This window comes from Narcine bancroftii, chromosome 2 (genome assembly GCF_036971445.1).
Source record: "Narcine bancroftii isolate sNarBan1 chromosome 2, sNarBan1.hap1, whole genome shotgun sequence".
Classification (NCBI taxonomy): domain Eukaryota; kingdom Metazoa; phylum Chordata; class Chondrichthyes; order Torpediniformes; family Narcinidae; genus Narcine; species Narcine bancroftii.
Genome location: NC_091470.1, coordinates 340,640,215 through 340,659,442, shown reverse-complemented (window position 1 = coordinate 340,659,442; position 19,228 = coordinate 340,640,215). Strand labels below are relative to the sequence as shown.

Genomic DNA, 19,228 nt, shown 5'->3' with positions numbered 1-19,228 from the left:
CAAGGGGGTCAGCGGCTGACTGACCCACACAGGCTGCTGGCTCTTGGCAACTTGCGGGCAAAGGATTCAGACAGACTGAGGGCTCTTGGTAATTTGCAGTCGAAGGTCCCATAAAGGCTGTGGGTTACTGGATACTGGCTCATGGGAACCAGGTATTGGAACCAGATTTGAGAGGGTGCTGAGGGCAAGAAGGGCTTCCAAAGGGCTTCCTGATTATATTGGAGGTTTGGATCTGGAGCTTGGGTTGCCATTAAATGACATTAAAAGGAATCTTTGAAACTTTGAACAGAGAACCATAGGACCATAGAACACTGCAGCACAGAAACAGGCCCATAGGCCAATCTAGTCTGCATCGAACCATTATTCTGCTGTCCCAATGACCTGTTCCCAAACCACAGCTCTCTGTAATCCTCTCATCTACATACCAATCCAAATGTTTCAAAAATGTCAAAATGGAGCCCACTTCTTCTGGCAGCTCATTCCACACTCTCACCACTCTCTGCGTGAAGAAGTTCCCCCCAATGTTTCTTTTAAACATTTCTCCTTTCACTCTTAATCCATGTCCTTTAGTTCTTGACTCACCTAACCACAGTGGAAAAAGCCTGTTTACCTTTACTTTTCTCTACCCATAAAACCATAGAACGCTACAGCACAAAAGAGTTGTTTGATTATTTCTGTCAAAAGAGTTGTTTGATTATTTAAGCAGATACAAATTTCACAATTCCTGACAAATATTAATAGATGAGAACACTGCCCAAGTGATGGAGATTATTTATATTAAGTTATATTTTCTTTTTAATATATTTTATTGAACTGAACATAATAAGCATACATAATAAACAACAATTACATACAATAAATCAATTGTATGCAAGCAAATACATACTAAAGGGAGAGGGAAAAAAAGCAATAAAATGTGGATATCTATTAATACTCACTTGTAATAACTCCATCTAGTAATAAATCTAATGAATGCAACCATGTCAGACCCATTATTAGACTGTTATATTAAAATAATAAGGATAAAAATATAAAAAAACAAAGGACTAAACTGATCTAATCCCCTACCTCTAATCAAGGTTACATTTTTATGAGAAGAAAAAGAAATCAATAATGTTGTGGAATCACTGGCGACCCCCAGAGAACAGATAAAAAGAATGACCAAAACATATAGTACTTATTGACCACTCCAAATATCAAAAAATTCTAAGAATGGGCCCAATAACTTCATAAATTGAAACTTTCTATCTTTAATATTATATCTGATTTTCTCTAAACTTAAATAGGTCATTGCATCATATAACCACTGCATATGAGTAGGGGAAGCTTCTCCTTTCCCTTTCAATAAAATAGCTCATCTGGCTATCAATGTAGGAAAAGCTAAGACTTTTTCCTGAGATGCCAATAAAGGTTCATCTGAGTCACGAGAAAAACTAAACAGAGCATTTAACGGATCGGGTTCCAAGTTAATCTGAAAACTGTTGATAGAGTTTGAAAGTTTTGCTTCTTTTGAACAATTATCAGCCAAATTTAATCTTTCCAATAGGCATTTCTTTAGATATTTACAAATTAGGCATTTTGTTCAGTCCAAGCTTTCGGATTTTCTGCGTATTTCTAATGCTAAGATCCTTGATCTGCTTTTTAATATATGATTTTATTTTCAGAGTGGATTAATAGCATGTATTTATAATAATTTACTGGACTTAAATTCAGTCCCAATCGCTGAGATCAAAAGAGATTGGAAAAGAGACTTGAATATAACTTTTTCCATAAAAGATTGGTACAGGTGCCAAACCTTTTATCTGGGACCATCGGAACCAGACACCTGCTGCTGTTCGGAATCTTCTGGATTTCAGAATCATTTTGATTTTGGTCCCTTTAAGCCTGCTGCTGTCTCCCCCTCCCCCCTACCTGCCCGAGTTGCGCTGTCATCTTTCCCCCCTTTCCCCACCTGAGTTGCTCTGCCATCTCTCCCTCCTCACCCGCTCGATTCACACTGCCTTCCCTTCCCCCTTTACCCACCCATGTTGCACTGCCATCTCTCCCCACCTCGCCCGCCTGAGTTGCACTGCTGTGTCTCCCCCAACCACCCAAGTCACACTGCTGTCTCTCCCCCATGTCGCTCTGCCGTCTCTCCCTCATCACCCCCACCCCGAGTCATGCTGCCAGTCTCCCCCACCTGTCCGAGTCACACTGCTGTCTCTCCCATTGCACTCTTGAGTTGCACTGCCATCTCTCCCCCCCAATGTCATGCTCCTGTCTCTACCCTCCTCTCCCACCCGAGTCGAGCAACTGCTCTCCCCTCATCCACCTGAATCACGCTGCTGTCTCTCCCCACTTTTCCCACATGTTGTGCTGTCACCTCTTCCCCCCCTCCCCACCCAAGTAATGCTGCCGTATCTCTCTCCCTCTCTCTCTCACTCTCTCTCTCCGCTCACCGCTGTACCAGCGCCAGGGGAATGGCCCCCTTCTCAGTTATCCTGCAATGGTACTGGTACAGCAGTTTCAGCTGCATGAAGGATTATGGGTAGCGAAGATGCCCACTGAGCTGCCAACTAAAAGCGCTGATGCTGGTTGGGCTTCGATATACGGTGATTCGGAAGTGCTTATAAAGTAGCGAAATGACACAGGATATTCCAATGCGAGCTGAGCAAGGGTCATGCTCGACGGGTAGGGTACTTATAAAGTAAAGATACCACTAATTAGCAACGGGATATACAGGAAATGAGCAAGGGTCACGTCGGGTCATGTTTGGTGCCAATCTCCATCTTTGATGAGCAGATGTCATCTACCGAAAAAAGTGCTGGTTTTTGGAGGATGCCAGTTTTCGGAATCCCAGATAAAAGGTCAGGCACCTGCACTCTACTCTCAGCTTGATTAATGATTCCTCATTTTGTACAAGCTACTGCTTATTACAATTTAAGGTGGTGCACAAAATTCATGCATCCAAACTTAAATTATCCTGTTTTTATGAAGACATTTATCCTTTTTGTGAGAAATGCAAAATTTTTGTAGTCTCTCTGATTTGGTATTGCCCAAATTTAGGGAGATTCTATCAAGTTATTAATGGCATGTTTTTACATTTTATTAACTTTCTTTAGTCATGTAGCAGTAAGTACATTTGGATCAACCTCCATTTATTATTTTAGTACAACCATAGATTCCCCCCAAAATGATTTCTTCTTGCATCAATTTAAGTAGCAAACACTATCAAAGTTTAGCCTTTGTGTAGGAACAAAGGTATAGTTAAGATTGAGGGAAATAAAAAGCCATAGATAAGATAAAGGTAAGTATGTTGTTTCCATTAGTAGGGGAGACTAGAACTAGGGGACATAGCCTCAAGATTGAGGAGAGTGAATTTAGGACAGAGATGAGGAGGAATTGCTTTTCCCAGAGGATGGTAAATTTGCTGTCCATTGAAGCGTGGTGGCAAAATCAGTTAATATATTTAAGACAAGGATGGATAGATTTTTTACAAGGTAGGGGAAGGTTGGATAGATTTTTTTACAAAGTAGGGGAATTAAGGGATATGGGGAAAAGGTGGGTAGGTGGAGATGAGTCTCAGCCATATTCTCATTGAAAGGCAGAACAGGCTCAATGGGCCAGAGGGCCGACTCTTGCTCCTACTTCCATATGTTCTTATGTTCCAACAATTTCTGGTTTTCATGTTAATGCATGGAAAATTCAAACAAACAGTATAATGTAAAGTCTTTGTGGCACAACTCACCAACATAGCATGTTGGAACATCAATAAATCCTTTCAGGAAACTTCCCAGTGGACTGTTTTCCACAGACTGCAGGAATAGGAAAACAAAACAGAAATTACTAAAACATCTCTGATTGATATTATTCCATATACATAGTTTTTATGATGCATTCGTTGCATTTAAATTTCATACTGCCACAAATGCAAGTTTATGAGTCTTGTATAAAAGAGGAGGGCTGCTTATTTCCAGAAAATAAAGAAATTACTGAAAATTGGATGTGGGATAACTCCAACAAAAGAAGCTATTAGAGTTAGTGAGTGACCAGCTCCCAGAGTCCCAGCAATGCAAATCTCAAACCTTTGGTGGATTGCCTGGACTGTGTTTAGCCCCTTCCAACTGCAGCAGGGCTGAGACTAAGAGCTCGGCTTGTGCTGAACTGGCTGGACTCCACTCACTCCCATTCCACTGCAGTGGGATTCAGAGTGCGCACACAAGCTATGGAGGACCAGGTGCTGAATCCTTCTCCTCCAACGTCTCCTTCTGATCCACTGAAATGAAGGAATGGTAGTGGTGAGTGGGAAAGCTCTAGGAACATAGAGTAAGAGACAAAACAACAGGAAAACAAGGGCCCAATCAAGACCCAGCCTTAGTAGGGTGATGACTTAAATAATATTGTTTAATAATGTCTGAAATCCTCTCTGCTATTTATTGAGGGTGTCTATTCCCTTTCTCTAGAATGTTCCTTTGCCTTCACAACCAGATTTTTTTTCAGAGAAACTGGAAGTGTCAGCTGGAGAATTGCTCTTTGAAAGAAATGGCACAGAGGAGAGATGAGGCCTGGGGCAGATCAGCTATGTTCCTTTTGAAGAGCGGGGCTTGAGGGGGCTGTGGCTACTCCTGTTCACATTTTCTTATGTTCCATCCAGTTAGCCTGCATAATTCCCTTTTGAAAGTTACTACTGAATGTGCTCCTATTACAGTTTCAACCAAGACAGTACATTTGCGATCACAATTCCCAGCATTAAAAAGAATGCACTCCATGATTCTCGTTGCCAAACCTTCAACCAATGCATTGTGAATATCCCCTTCTCTGCTCCAGGGAGAATAATTCAAGCTTCTTCATCTTTCCCATGTAAGTTAAGATGCCTATTCTTGGCATATTTCTTTGATTCTTTGCATCTGCTGGAACAGGGGTGGCCATACTACTGACCCTGGGCCAACTGTGGCCTGTTCTCCATTTTTAAGTAGCCCAGGGTGAATTTTAAAAATAAAATGGAATATGGCCCATTAGAACATAATCTCTTACAATAAAGTGCACTGTATGTACATTGCATTTCTTAGTTTCTGTACTAGATGTCACCGCCATTTTGAATAACTACTAGACCAAATGTGGCAATGATACTCATCAATGAAAATGTTTACCTCAGTTTAAAGAAAAACATTTACCTCAGTTAATTAAGCATGGTGGAGCCTAAAAGATGGAAAATAGCAAGGGAGTGCCAAAAATTCCATGGTAGGAAAATGAATATTTTTTCATAGAAGTCAAGGGGAAATGTGTTTGTTTGATTTGTATGGAATCTGTTAATGATAATAGCCTATCTTTAATACCTATCTACAGACTTATACATTTCATCAAAATCATTAAGGTGTGGACACTTGGGCCATGAACTGTATTCACTGAGAGTTGTGGAGGAATGTTGGAGACGGCCTTGTCCCTTTCTTGATCTTTTTTCCTGTGCTTATTTTGCACGCAGATTTTTATTTTGCACTGCTTTTTGAAGGAGAGCTTTAAAGTATTCTATTGTATTAATTTAAATTAGATTAAGAGCAGCAAATATAGAAATGTCTACTGTATTATGTGAGCACATCAATACACTACAGTAATGTCAACAGTTAAATGAATTTTCGATGACACAGGGGCTTTCTGGTCTGAAAACACTGATTTTCTTGCAGTGTAACTGGTTGAAAACTGACGGGCTTAATATTATTTTGGCCTGTGACTCCTTATATTTCTCTATATGAGGTTGACAACCAAAAAGGATTCAGCAATCTTCTTAAAGCAACATTCCTGGAACTGAACACAGCAGGTAGGTCCAGTTTGGCCTCCTTAAAAGGTAATTTTTAGGAGATTTAAAATAATTGCTTTTGTAGTTTTTAAAAAAATATTTTGAACCTGTCACCTCCACACTGTGTGGATCTTTAAATTTTAAAAAAAATGTTTATTGTCAAAAAACAAAAATTGAAAAGGTTTATGATGAGTGCATCTCTGCAAATTGCTTTCTACTAGTTTCAGGTACATCGAATTTTCAGATGCAAAACTCCTGCTCACCGCTTCCTCCTGCTCAGGTGCTGGTGTATTTGTTATCTCTTCCACGTAATTTGCTGGAAACCACAGTTGCTTTTTGCCTCCATAATCTCCTCGCCACCTGATTGGGAGGAAGGAGAAAATATTTCAGATGAGGTTAAGAAAACTGAATAAACAGAATACAAGCCTTGAGCCAGCTACACCAATACACTTCCTATTTAATTTGCCTCTTGTTTCTTCCCTTGGTCATTTTGTTCTGCTCTTCCCAATCCAGTTTATCACTAGCCTATCAGTCTGGCCTCATACATCTGCAGGAGGATGACAGTACTATTGAATGGCATTTATTCACCAATATTTATTCAATGATACATTGTTTGGGTTTTGTCTGGTAAACTTTTCTTCAGACTTCATGGTCTTGGTTCAAACATGGACCAGGGAACTGAATTTCTAGGGAGAAGGTGAAAGTGACTGGATTGACATCAAAGCAACAATTGTCCAAATGTATGACAGAGCTCTGGAGAAACTGAACTCAACAGGAGTCTCTGTTATTTTTTTCTCATGTTTTTATGTGGACTAGATGACCAACACTTAAGAAACTCAATAAAGCACGTCACACCGTCAACTACCACAAGCATTCATTCTGTCCCATTACCAATGTACAGTGGCTGTGGCAATTTCCCTTTAGAAAATGTAGGAACTCGCCATGGATATGCCTCTCAAGCCCACAATGAACCAGGAATATATGAATGCCAACTCTTGTAGGTTTCCCTCCAACTCGGAACCCATTCCAGAAAGCAAAGAAATTACTTCAACGTTTCTGGGTCCAAATCCATCAACTTTCTTTCTAACTGCAGTGAGAGAAGACTTCAGTAGCTCATTTTTAATACTCTATAAAGTATTGGCTTAATCATCACTGCCCCATTATGGCATTGCTTTCATTTATATATCAGCATAATATACAGAGGTATTACTGAAGGCTGATTCCACCTCATCACCCCTCTGAAATATCAAGCTACCGTATTAAAGCCTGTCTTATAAAAATTGATACATTATAGAGTTATAGATTGTTATGAATTTTGTTTTGAATCATTACATTGAAGTAATTTCATATACTGAAGAGTTATTTTTAATTTTGCCAGGAATACACCCAATAGTCGACACACATATAGATACTTTGCCAAGCAAAGACATGTATGCTTCAGAATGCACACACTATCAAACATACATGGGCATTTACTTTAAATGGATATCTGGCATTGCACAAGAAATTTGGTCCATATTTTAAGGTAGAAAGAGATGGAAAACAGGGCATTAGGTGGTGACATTTTAGCGGAGCGAGCTTGGTTCAATTCCTTCTCAGAGAAACAAGATGTTTCCTTTCTCTCTCTGCTGTTTATAAAGTTCCTGTCAATCTATGTGGTTTCCATAGAGTTTCAGTTGGTCACACTTTTCTTCAGGAATGGGAACCATAAAGTTAGAACAATTTCAATAACAAATCAGAATAATCCTTTCACAATGTAAACTACATTCAACTTAATTGAAGAATATTTTCTTAGTCCACGATTAAAGTTATGATTGTGAAAGCTACTTTCTAATAATTCTTATTTATCTCAAAAACTAGGTAAGGTAAAGGTAAAGGTTCCATTATTGTCATGTAATACTAAATTTAGAATGTAACTTACATGAAAAATCTTTGACTTTCGTCTACCGTAAGGAAGACAGTGAGTCCCTACTTTGTCCAGTGCACCACACAAAAACCTACAGCATCTGGTGTTCTTAAACAGTCTCCCCTCAAAGTACTAACCAGGCCTAAGCCTTCTTAGCTTCAAGATCATGGACATTCATGTATATTCAGGCTATTAGGCTTCTATCTCATGTTTATTCAGGCTATAGCATATCCAACATATACATTTCCATCAATGCATTTTTGTCCTGAAGATAATCAGCTTTTTCCTTTTTGTTCTCAATCAGTGCATAATCATATTTTCAATGACCAGGATCTCACACTAAGGCCTCTGTGATATTGCCGACCTCCATAGGTTCACTCCTCCGAACACTCAACCACTCACTCTCCCAGCCTTCCTAGTCCACAGCTTTCTGCTTTGTTTATTCTGAAGGTTTAACTTTTCCACATTACCACATCTGATTTTTCTGAGATTAAATTACATTCTCTGGCATTATTTGTGTATTTCTCCCTTATTATCATTTGCAATCTCAGTGAGCTTGACATCCAATTTGGCTAACATTTCAATTTTAAGTAGAAAATCTGCTGCTAAAGCAAACTCACCATCCACCTTCCTGTTTGTCAACATTATGAATTAGGGCCTGCTTACAGAAGGACAGTTCATCCTCTCGCTGGGCTTTGTAATCATACAGTGCTTTGACAGTGCACTAGAAGAGAGCAGAAATCATATTTAATTAAAATAAGCTATATAATCACATAGAAACCAGGGTCAAGGAACTTGGAATTTTCCCCTCATAGTCATTTGAACTGGTGTTAATGTTTAAATTTAATATTTAAAATATAATTTAAAAAAATTTAGACATACACCATCCTAACAGGCTCACCCAACCCAGATTCTGTGCCTCCCAAGTGCCCCAATTAGCCAGGAACTCTGTACATTTTGAAAGGGGGGCAGGAAACCGGAGCATCCAGAGGAAATCCACGCAGACACAGGGAGAATATACAAATTCCTTAGAGACAGTGCCAGATTCAAAACAGGGTCACTGGCACTGTAATCGCATTTGCATTAACTGCTACACTAAACGTGCCACCCCATCTAATGCTGTGCCCACTATTCCCTCTAAACTGTGCATGGGCACGCACGCACACACACACACACACACACACACACACACACACACACACACACACACACACACACACACACACACACACACACACACACACACACATTTTACAACCAGTGTACAAAGGTGATTAATGTGTAAACGACAAACTGAACAAAGTACAGTAGTTCAAAGTATAAAATAAAATCTTAACTAAATATGTTACTTTGTAGAATTCCATTATAATTGTATTATATTAAAATGTGCCAATACAGTTTTATTAGCCATGAGAGATAGGCTGTGCCAAAATTATCTTGAGACAATTTTGTTTACATTTGCACAAGCATTCAGTGTGCACATACTTAAGTCGCAGTAAAAAAAAATTGCACAAAATAAGATTTTTGGGCACACTGACTTCTAAAAATTAGAGAGAACATTGAATGTGCCCCCCTGATTCTGTGCAGAGGGTGGCTAGATGGTGCTAAACCATTTAACCTGTGGCAAGGAACAGTGAGAACAATCTCTGAAGGTATATTTATCAACCTGTATCTAGACAGAATGCAATAATTCCACTGAGACTGGATTAGAGCTAAGTGCCTACTAGGAATGCAAGGAATTAATAACAGAATAAAGTTTTATCACACCTTCCCAACAAGTGTCTTAATCAGCATTTGGATGCAAATAAATGCTCAATTTGTGTTTTCCACATTAGATACTTTGTAGTCTGAGCAAAACAGCCATTTTAGTGTCCAGTATTTGCCTCTGCACTTGTCGAACTTAACTAAGACGTTGGCAAGCTTACTTCAAATTATCCCTCACAACTAAAAGAGAAAAGATCCATCTTGGCTTTATACTGAAAGGAGAATGTGTTAACCTCCTGCAACATCCAACCCTATGGACAAAAACGGTTAAAGATCTTCATCTTACCCTTGCTGTTGGCATCTTATTAGCCTCAACATAAAAATGAGGAGTCCGCATTTCATACAAGGCTCCATAATCCAGTTCCTGAAAGAAAAGTAAATAATATTCAATAAGGAAAGCAGTTGTGATTAGTGAATATCCACATCAGGAAGAGCAAGAAAGTCTTAATTCATTTTTCAATAATATTTATTTTTTTTAATTAATTGCCGTGATTATACGATGCTGTTAGGCAAATTGATTCCACACATGTTAGGCTTTGATGAGTTGCATGTTTGTTGATTGATTCCTAACTATCAATGATTCCTCCCACAGAGTATGTGCATGTGGAAATATTCTCAGTAAACTTTAAAGAAAGCACTGATCTTGCTAGCCTTCAAAATCTTTCACATCTGAAAATATATTTTTGAGAGTGGATTTGCCCTTGCGTATCATTGCACTGGGCTGTCAGGTCTTTGGACTGAGAAGATAAACCTGCAATCCCCACATTCAGAGCATTGTCCTGTGAACCAAAATGTTGCCAACCACAAATTTATGTCTTCAAAAATTATCATTAGTTGACTGACTTCGAGAGGCTGCCGAGGATGCTGGAGGCTTCCTGATCATGTCAGAGGATTGCATCTGGAGCTCAGGTTACTGATGGTTTGGACTGCATACTGTGTGGCTGTAGAGGCTGTGGGAGCCTTGGAGATGAAACTATGGACATTCAGTGACTCTGGGGCTCTCCTTTGGTTCTCTTTCTCTAGATGTAAGGGTGCTGGTCAATGTCCGGTGATAGTGAATCTTTGCCTGCCTTCTGGTAGACTAAAGGAAATTTCTAGTAATATCACATTTTCTGTTTTATTACATGACAATAAAATTGAATCTTGAATCTTGCTTGTGTGACAAATTATGTTGTGTTTGTATTGTATATATATATATATATATGATTTTGGGAGATAAATTGGGGCAGGTTTTTTAGTGTAGGTCAGATGCAAACACTTTAAAACAGATTTAAAATATTGGAGCTTTGCTCATGCTAGACAGTCCATCACCAAGAGCCTTTGCAAAAGCTTTGGAGAGTTCCCAAGAGATTTCATTAATGGATTGTTGTTTACAAAAAGGCAACAGATGAATGAACTCATCAGAGTTGCTGGCTGTCTGGAGTGGAACTTGCTGTTCTAAGAGGATCATGTGGTTTAGCAAGCAAAGAGAGGAAAACAGGTTTTCTCTCTGAGAGAGAGAGAGAGAGAGAGAGAGAGAGAGAGAGAGAGAGGGATATCAGTTCTGCAGTTTTACAGTCAGCAGCAGCAGTTGGGACTGGAATAGGACAAGCTGGCAAGCTTGTGGAAACCCCATTTGGAAGATGGTTGTGACTGCTTAGTTTGGCCTGGTCAAAGTCCTTGCGGCTCATGCAAGAAGAGAAGACTGGTTGCCTAATGTTTCACTTGCAATAAGAGAAACAAAAAGGAACTCTGGTGACCTGAAAGAAAAAGGTTATATCTGGAGAATCCTGAGGGGGAAAGTTTCTTCGGCAAGACACTGAAGTGGCTGGTTACAAGGAATCAGCTGTGGGTGTCCAGTGAACAAGAAATCTTTCTCTGAAAACCGACAAGAACCTTCCTGAGGTGTAAGCATTTACCTTTCAAGCACCAAAGCCTGGTGAACTTCATAAATGTTAAATTGTGTGCACTGTATAAGAATTGTCTGTAACCAGTAAACTTGGAGGAATGAGAAGTGAGATTGGACTGTGAATCAAAGAATTTTTCTGAACTTACACACACATTACATACATGTGCACTTAGAATTAGAAGGGGGTTAAGTTAGGTTAGTTAAGTTAAAAGTGGTAAGTTAAAGTGTGATCCTGTTTTCATGTTTAAAGATAATGAAAAGCAACTTTTGTTTAAGTAACCATTTGTCTTGGTGAATATCTATTACTGCTGGGTTTTGGGGTCCTCTGGGCTTATAACTCTTGAAAGAAATAAAGGCAAAGTGAGAAGTGATGAAGGAACAGTGGCTGGGATGGTGCCTGCATCTTTCAGTGTTGCAAAAGAACATTTCCCCCAGTTTACTCCACCTTGCAGAGCAAACATATATTAGCTTGGGTTAAAACAAAAAATGCTGGGAATGCTGGGAAGGCAGCACGGTTAGCGTAGTGGACAATGCAATGCTGTTATAGAGCCAGCCATCGCGACCAGGTTTCGAATCCCACGCAGTCTGTAAGGAATTTGTACGTTTTCCCCAGGGGTTCTGGGTTCCTCCCACTGTTCAAAATGTACCAGTGATTGAGTGTCAATTGGGCAGCACAGGGTCCTGGGCCAAAATGGCCTGTTACTGTGTTGTATGTCTAAATTTAAATTTAAAATTTAACTCACTGGGTCAGCTAACATCTGTGGAAAGAGCAAGTTTTAATGTTTATGTCTGCGACCCTTCATCAGAACTAAGAAAGTTTCTCTCTTAAAAAGTTCTGATTATTTTAGATTTCCAGCAAACGCAGTTCATTTGGGTTTCAACTTTCCATTTTGTTTAATTCCAAAATGAACATTACCCTTGAAAAATTCTCCTGCTATTTAGCAGGGGGACTATGGTGAAGCCACTGGGGTATGGGATTTCTCTTTTTTATTTTTTTTCCATTTTGGATTAGTGCTGTTTGCTTGACAGGAACATAATACAAGAGTAACTTTGTGGATAAATACTGAGAACCAAAGCAATCTTTTGGGCATATTTCATTTTTGCCAAGGGGCTGGAAACAAAAGTTATCTCTGAGTCAGTTGAAGGTATGGTGTACAATTATTTTTATTTATCCAACAATGTTAACATTGTAAAAATAATCTAATCTAGTTCACAGTAAGTATAAAATATTGAATGGCCTTTTTGAGATATTCTAGCAAATGACCAAAGCTTTTGACAAGGAGGAGGATTTTAAGGAAAAAATATTTTTAGCAGACAAATTTGTGGAGAGATTCGAGATTCTTCTTATACCAACAAAATTCTGCAACCAGATGGCCTTTGTCATCATAATTTTCCAACCTATTACCAATTCAATAATAATGTCTTCTATCCTATTGAAATAGAAATCTTTGCATTTATCAATGTTCTAATGTCATATATTTGCCTAATTACTCAGCTGGTCTAAATTAACTTGATAAGCTGAGGTGCCAGAGATACTTTTGAAGTGTAATCATTTTTATCATTTGACAAACACAGGAGGCAATCTGTGTTTAACAGATTCTGTAGTTAATTTATTTTATAGTTATCTTGGTTAAGAAAGGAATGTTGGCCAAGATCTCGGGAGAAATCTTTGTTATTTCCAAAAGAATGCCATAGAATCTTTATGGAACTGAAATGCTTACTCAGTCCTCCCTCACCATTCTCAATTTTATTGGTTCAACAAAGATGTACACTCGTTATCGTCCCTTGCAACTGGTCTCCTTCAGAAATGCAACAACAAGCAGAAAGAAAATAGGGTACAAAATTGCCTTGCAGGAAACCCACACAGCTATTAGTTCTCATATTATTTATTAAGTAATCAAACTATTGACCTTTTTCCATAGTTCTCCATGGAGAGTTAAAATCTGTCTGAATTTATGAAAAAAAACTTCTGACTCCACTGATGAAGTATCATCTTTAGAGGACAATAGTTATATTCAATACATCACACCCTCACCCATAACCACTCTGGTATGTCCAAATGCTCTTAGGAACACAAGATTGAAAAACTCCACCATCGGACTCCTAGGGAACAGGCTCAGTCAGGGCTACATGTAAGGACTCTTACTTTTAGATTATGTATTATTGAATATCTATTTTCTGTTTTGTACAGTTGGCTTGGATTTCTTTCTTTGCTTACATTTCTCTCTTTTCATATACATATCTTTTCATGAATGCAATTGTTGTACCACCTATAAGTAGAAATTCTGCCTGGCCCACAAGAAAAAGAACCTCAGGGTTGTATGTGATGTCATATGTGTACTCTGACAAATCTGAACTTTGAACTTTGAACCTGAACCGTAAATGTAATCTGCTCCCAGCTTCCTGCCGGAATCACTTTTATTTTATTGTCTATCCTTGGCTGCTTTGAGTCTGTATTTATAAGTTTATATATGAGTGTGTGTGTTATACTGTACACAGGACAAGGTATAACAAATGGATTAATGTTATTGCACCATGAATGCTGTTCTAATCAATAGTTAACTATCTGCCTTGTTTGTCCTGCTCTTCAAGTAGGAGATTAATATAAAAAATATGAAATCCAATGCTAAGCAAATGCAGGAAAACAAGATAGCAAGAAAAATAAGAAAAGTAAAGGAAAAATTCTTCACTTTCCCCACTTACTGTTGTGCCCATTTTCTCCAGTGTTTCCTCGTTGATTGGATACCGCAGTTTCATTTTCCGGTATAGAGAGTGTTTTTCATAATAATTCACTAAGTCCACCAGGCTCTCAAATTCTGCTGAGCTGCCCAGCATGAAAAGCCGTCCCTCCTGCTGAATGCGGCAGTGCTTAATTTTCCCCTCCGCCCTGGAAATTACAAACAAGGTTGAAACAGCTTGAAAACCAGCTTCATTGATGAGGTACATCATTTGCACTTGAGTGACTAAGGACAAGAAAACAAAGTTTTCAAAAGATTTCGTGATTCACTGGATTAAGATACAAAATATTTCTGAATGATTCTAAATGTTTAAATTCTGTGAATTTTCTGCTCAAGATGTGGGAGGTTAGTGTTGGAACCATGACACTAATTTGGGATAATATAATGGCTTGAAATTTCACAAAAGCTGTTTAACTTCATGTCTGTGCAGAAGTTCAGGATTCAAATACAATGTGGATTAATGCAGAAGTATTAAAAATCAGTGGACTTGACTCTTACTGCTATATTCATTGTACTCTGACACCAGACAGCCCAATGGTAAAGCACAAACATCTATAGTGTCCCAATGCTTACAGTCAGAAATTTGCCTAGTTGGTGTGAACAGGCACATGCTCCATTTAATATAAATCCCATTTATATCTTAGGGATTTATAATTGGAAAGGCCTGATTGATCAATTTGGAGCTGCTTCCTTGAAGAAGTGTTCATATGAGAAACTGCTCGAGGTAAGATCACATGTAACAGTAGGTGTGTGCAGGTAGTGAGCTATGCATAGGAAATTCTGGATTGATCAATCAATCATGCTCTGACTTCCATAAATGTGACTGTTGTGGCTCCTAATTTGGCTTTGGGCTTCACTTTTCCATGTTGATGTTAATTCATATCAGCAAAGAGGTGAGATTTTTTATCCTCTGGAGGATCTCAGAGAGTCAAGCAGCAGAATTGAGAGTAAAAAGATTGTTGACATTTTGGGTCAGAATCCTTTAAGAAGGGTTCCAACCATGCTGCTCGACTTGCTGACTTCCTCCAGCACATTGTATTTGGCTCCAGATTCCAACATCTGTTGTCTCTTGGGTCTCAGAACTTTTATCCTTCTTTTCCAGCATAGATTTTGAACCCAAAAGTAAGTATCTTGTACCATCCCTCAAAATGACACAAAATTTTATCTGCTGCTTACATTTATGGTCACTTCATGCCAGAACTCTGTACACCAACTGAATTATTGTCCATTTTATCTCCGTGAGGCTTTGATGTACAATCTGTGCAGTTTATTAAGATATTAATTCAGGCACAAAATTCACGGGATTACTCACCGGAAGGATATGGCATAAGAGTTGGGCTCATTCCTCATTCGGACCAAGAAGGCTCCATCCCGTGGGACTCTCATTAACATGTGCTCTGCCTGTAGCCGAGTCAAATTGGCATGGTACCACCTGGTGGAACAACTTTTTTTTAACTGTTTCCCCATATCACAAAGCATTCTTTTCTCAATCACTAAGCAGTCCCTCACTTTCACACACTGTGTCCTGTAGTTTTATTTCTATTCTTTGAGATTTATTGTCTCTCTGTTAATATCACTTCAAATTCCTGGGTGTCAACATCTCTGAGTATCTGTCTGGAGCCTTCATGTTGATGCAATCACAAAGAAGTCTCGCCAGCGGCTATACTTTGTGAGGTATCGGAGGAGATTTGGTATGTCACCGAAGACTCTCATAAATTTCTACAGGTGTACGGTGGGGAGCATTCTGGCTGGTTGCATCGCTGCCTGATATGGAGGCGCCAACTCTCAGGACAAGAATAAACTGCAGAGGGTTGTTAACTTGGCCTGCAACATCACAGGCACCAGACTTCACTTCATTGAGGACATCAACATGAGGCTGTATCTTAAAAAAGCAGCCTCTATCCTCAAAGACCCCCACCACCCAGGCCATGCCTTCTTCACTCTGCAACAATTAGAAAAAGATACAGGAGCCTAATGATTTGCACTCAATGGCACAAGGGCAGCCTCTTCCCCGCGGCCATCAGGTTGTTGAATAATCAATGAACCAAAGGCACTGCCTTACTTTTCGTGCACAATTATTTTAATTTTTATAGTAATGATATAAGATGGTTATAATATGAATATTTCCACTAAGAACTGAATTTCATGACTTGTTCATGACAATAAATCCTGATTCTGATATTAATGTGAAGATGATGAGAGTTTATTGTCACATACACAAGTACAATATACAGAAACAATGAGATTTTAACTTGCTGCAACTACACCAGTATGTGAAATATACTAACAAAAGAAGTGTGGTGGGGAATTGAGGACAAGAGGGCACAAGTTCAGGATTGAAGGGTGTCTGCTTAGAATAGAGATATATAGTAATTTCAGCAAGAGGGTGGTAAATCTGTAGAATTTGTAGCCACAGGCAGTAGTGGAGGTCAGGTTATTGGGTGTTTTTAAGGCAGAGATTGATGGATTGTTGATTAGCCAGGGAATCAAAGGCCAGTCAGTGGGAAAATGAATCAGCTAATGATTAAATGGCAAGCAGACTCGATGTATTGGCTAGCCTTTTTCTGCTCCAATGTCTTATAGTCTTATAATAAGTATGAATTAAATTAACTCAACACATCACAGCAGAGAAAAAGATGAAAATGTAGAAGGATGGCTAAATAGCCACAGAGGCAGTTGTGCAAAATAAATGCTGTTTCAATGGTGCAGAAAGACATTTGTTGGTTTTGAAGTAGTGTTATGGTTAGGGTAGTTCATGAGGTTGATAATAGATGGATGGACCTACATCTTCTACTTGAAGGCAGCAGCCGGGAAGAGGTCATCACCAAGCTGATGGGGAGCTTTTATGATTTTGGCTGCAATATTGAGGTAGTACCTCATGTAGAGGCCTTCAAGGGATGAGAAGTTGGTGCCTGTGAGGGATTTGGTTAGATCGGTCACTTTCTGTAGCCTTCTGCATTGCTGGTCATTCAACGTTCAGAAGGCAACAGATGTGTGGATATTTCAAGATCATCAAGCTCTTCTCCAAGTCGCACGACACCTCAACTTAGGACACACATCACTGATCCTTCTGTTTTTGGGTCAACATCAGGGTATGACTTACTTAAGGGCATTGAAGGAGTACCTCACCACAAGTATTTTCTGCATTTCGTGAAGAAGACCCACCATCACATTTCCAAGGGCAACAGTAAATAGCCAATAAATATTCACCGTGGCAATTTCTCCATGATGAGAGCAATTAAAAACAATTACACTCCAAGCTTTGTGTTACTGAAACACGATTAACTCATGATTTCTCTTATACTATCCAGCCTTGAAACTGTCTCACATTGTGAACCTTAATTAGATTTCTTCATCAACAAATGGAAGGAAAAGCAGCAAAGCACTAAGAAAGGAATCCTATGAAGTATTGTGAGCTTCGGGGGATAAATTGCAGTAATTGGCAGTAATTGGCATTGGTTGCCCGTGAGTTTTAAAAATCCAGATAACATTAAAGTTTATTAGTGATTTTTTTTTGGATGGCATATCGGAAGGATGAATTTATTATCTATAAATACAGAACAAAATTACATTCTTTGACTTTGGAAGAAATTTGACCTATTTGCCCAGACAGAGCCAGAGTTGGTGCTGGAATTTTCTCAAGAACAGAACTTATTAAAGTTGATTTCAGATTCCTTTTTGAAAGATGGCGACGAATGTTGATTTGAAATATTTGAAATATTTTCTGAAGATAAACATATATATGGACTCTTTGACCTGCAATAAGGTTTATCAGTGATTTTTTTTGGATGGAATATTGGAAGAGTGAATTTATTATCTGTGAGTATGCATACATTGCAAACAGATTTTAATAGTTTTGAAAAGGTTTTTTTTAAACTAAACAACAAGATCAGTTTAATATTGAGAAAATTGGAAACAACGGAAACTTTATTATTAAATTTGGAAATTCAGTAGAAAGAAACTATGAACAAGATTGATGATTTATAAAATTAAAGTCGAAGGAGCAATGTCCAAGAAGAGTTAAACATTTTGAATAAGTTTTTCTTGAAAATAAATAATAATTTCAACTTAACATTGAGAAGATTGACAAAGTGGAAAATTTGGTATTAAATTGGGAAACACAGAAGAAAGAACTTATGAATAACATTGATGCTTTAGAAGATCAAGACCGAAGGAATTATGTTCAAGAAAATTTTAAAAGATTTGAAAAAAACTTTTTTTGAAAGTAAGCTACAAATTCAACTTGAGACTGAGAAGAATGGAAGATTTGGTGTTGAACTGGGATGTTCAGAGGTGTTTTAATTCAGTGGATGAAATTCAGGAAGACTTGAAAAAAAAATTTAAAAAAAACTTTTATTGATTGTAAACAATGTTTAACTCAGTGTTGGGAGGGTGGAAAGGGTGCAGAATTTAATATCAAGTTTGGATTTTCAAAAAAAAAGAGTTTATGAATAAGATTGGTTAAATTGATGGACCGGGGTTTTATGGATATAAGAAATGATGATTTTTCGGTTTATACGTGTATTTTGTCTGCCTGGGGGTGGGGGAGAGGGTAGGGGGTGGTACTTCTGCTCCCGAAAGTCATAGGCCACTTGGGTTTTTGGGAATTAACCACCACAAGGTGGTTTCCTAAGGGGTTAGGGGAGGTGGGGGGGGGGGGTGAAAATTTGAAAATTATTTAGTATCTATTATGTAATATTATACTAAGTCAATTTGAAATGAATGTATGGAGATACTATAAATAAATTTCGAAAAAAAAAGTATTGTGAGCTTCCCAATCAACAAGCATAAAAGCCTTCCAGCAAAGTGGCTTCACTTTCTCAATTTAAACAGCTAGACATACTCGAGACAATACTCACTCTTTACTTTCATGTGCATTTGGCTGTGGCACTGGGTCAGTCAGTCTCATTTCAAATTCATTACAACGCAATGGAACCTCCCGGTAATGACTGATCAGAGTATATAGACTATCAAAGACCAAGTTGTCAGTCAGGTAGAACTTTGTCGTGCCAGCTTCTTGTCGTGAATGAATACGGCAATGTTGAACCCGTCCTGATCTCCTGTATAAATGGAAAACACAAGTTAGATGGGAAGTCAGTTGATTATTGAAGGCAGCAAAGTCTTTTCATACATCCAGGAATATCAATGCTTTGGGAATA

The 19,228-nt window shown here is 38.5% G+C and overlaps 1 protein-coding gene across 9 annotated transcripts in view; it reads right to left on the bottom strand.

Moving 5' to 3' along the window:
• Nucleotides 1-19,228, bottom strand: part of LOC138755727 (1-phosphatidylinositol 4,5-bisphosphate phosphodiesterase gamma-1-like) — a 288,265-nt gene that overhangs the window by 42,187 nt on the left and 226,850 nt on the right. For all 9 annotated transcript variants that reach the window (XM_069922211.1, XM_069922215.1, XM_069922206.1 and 6 more), the window contains exons 17-23: nucleotides 18,929-19,129; nucleotides 15,382-15,501; nucleotides 14,035-14,218; nucleotides 9,730-9,807; nucleotides 8,300-8,403; nucleotides 6,037-6,133; nucleotides 3,728-3,794 (exon numbers count right to left, since the gene is read on the bottom strand). In XM_069922211.1, the coding sequence (XP_069778312.1) occupies nucleotides 3,728-3,794; nucleotides 6,037-6,133; nucleotides 8,300-8,403; nucleotides 9,730-9,807; nucleotides 14,035-14,218; nucleotides 15,382-15,501; nucleotides 18,929-19,129 (851 nt within the window). The remainder of the gene's footprint in view (nucleotides 1-3,727; nucleotides 3,795-6,036; nucleotides 6,134-8,299; nucleotides 8,404-9,729; nucleotides 9,808-14,034; nucleotides 14,219-15,381; nucleotides 15,502-18,928; nucleotides 19,130-19,228) is intronic.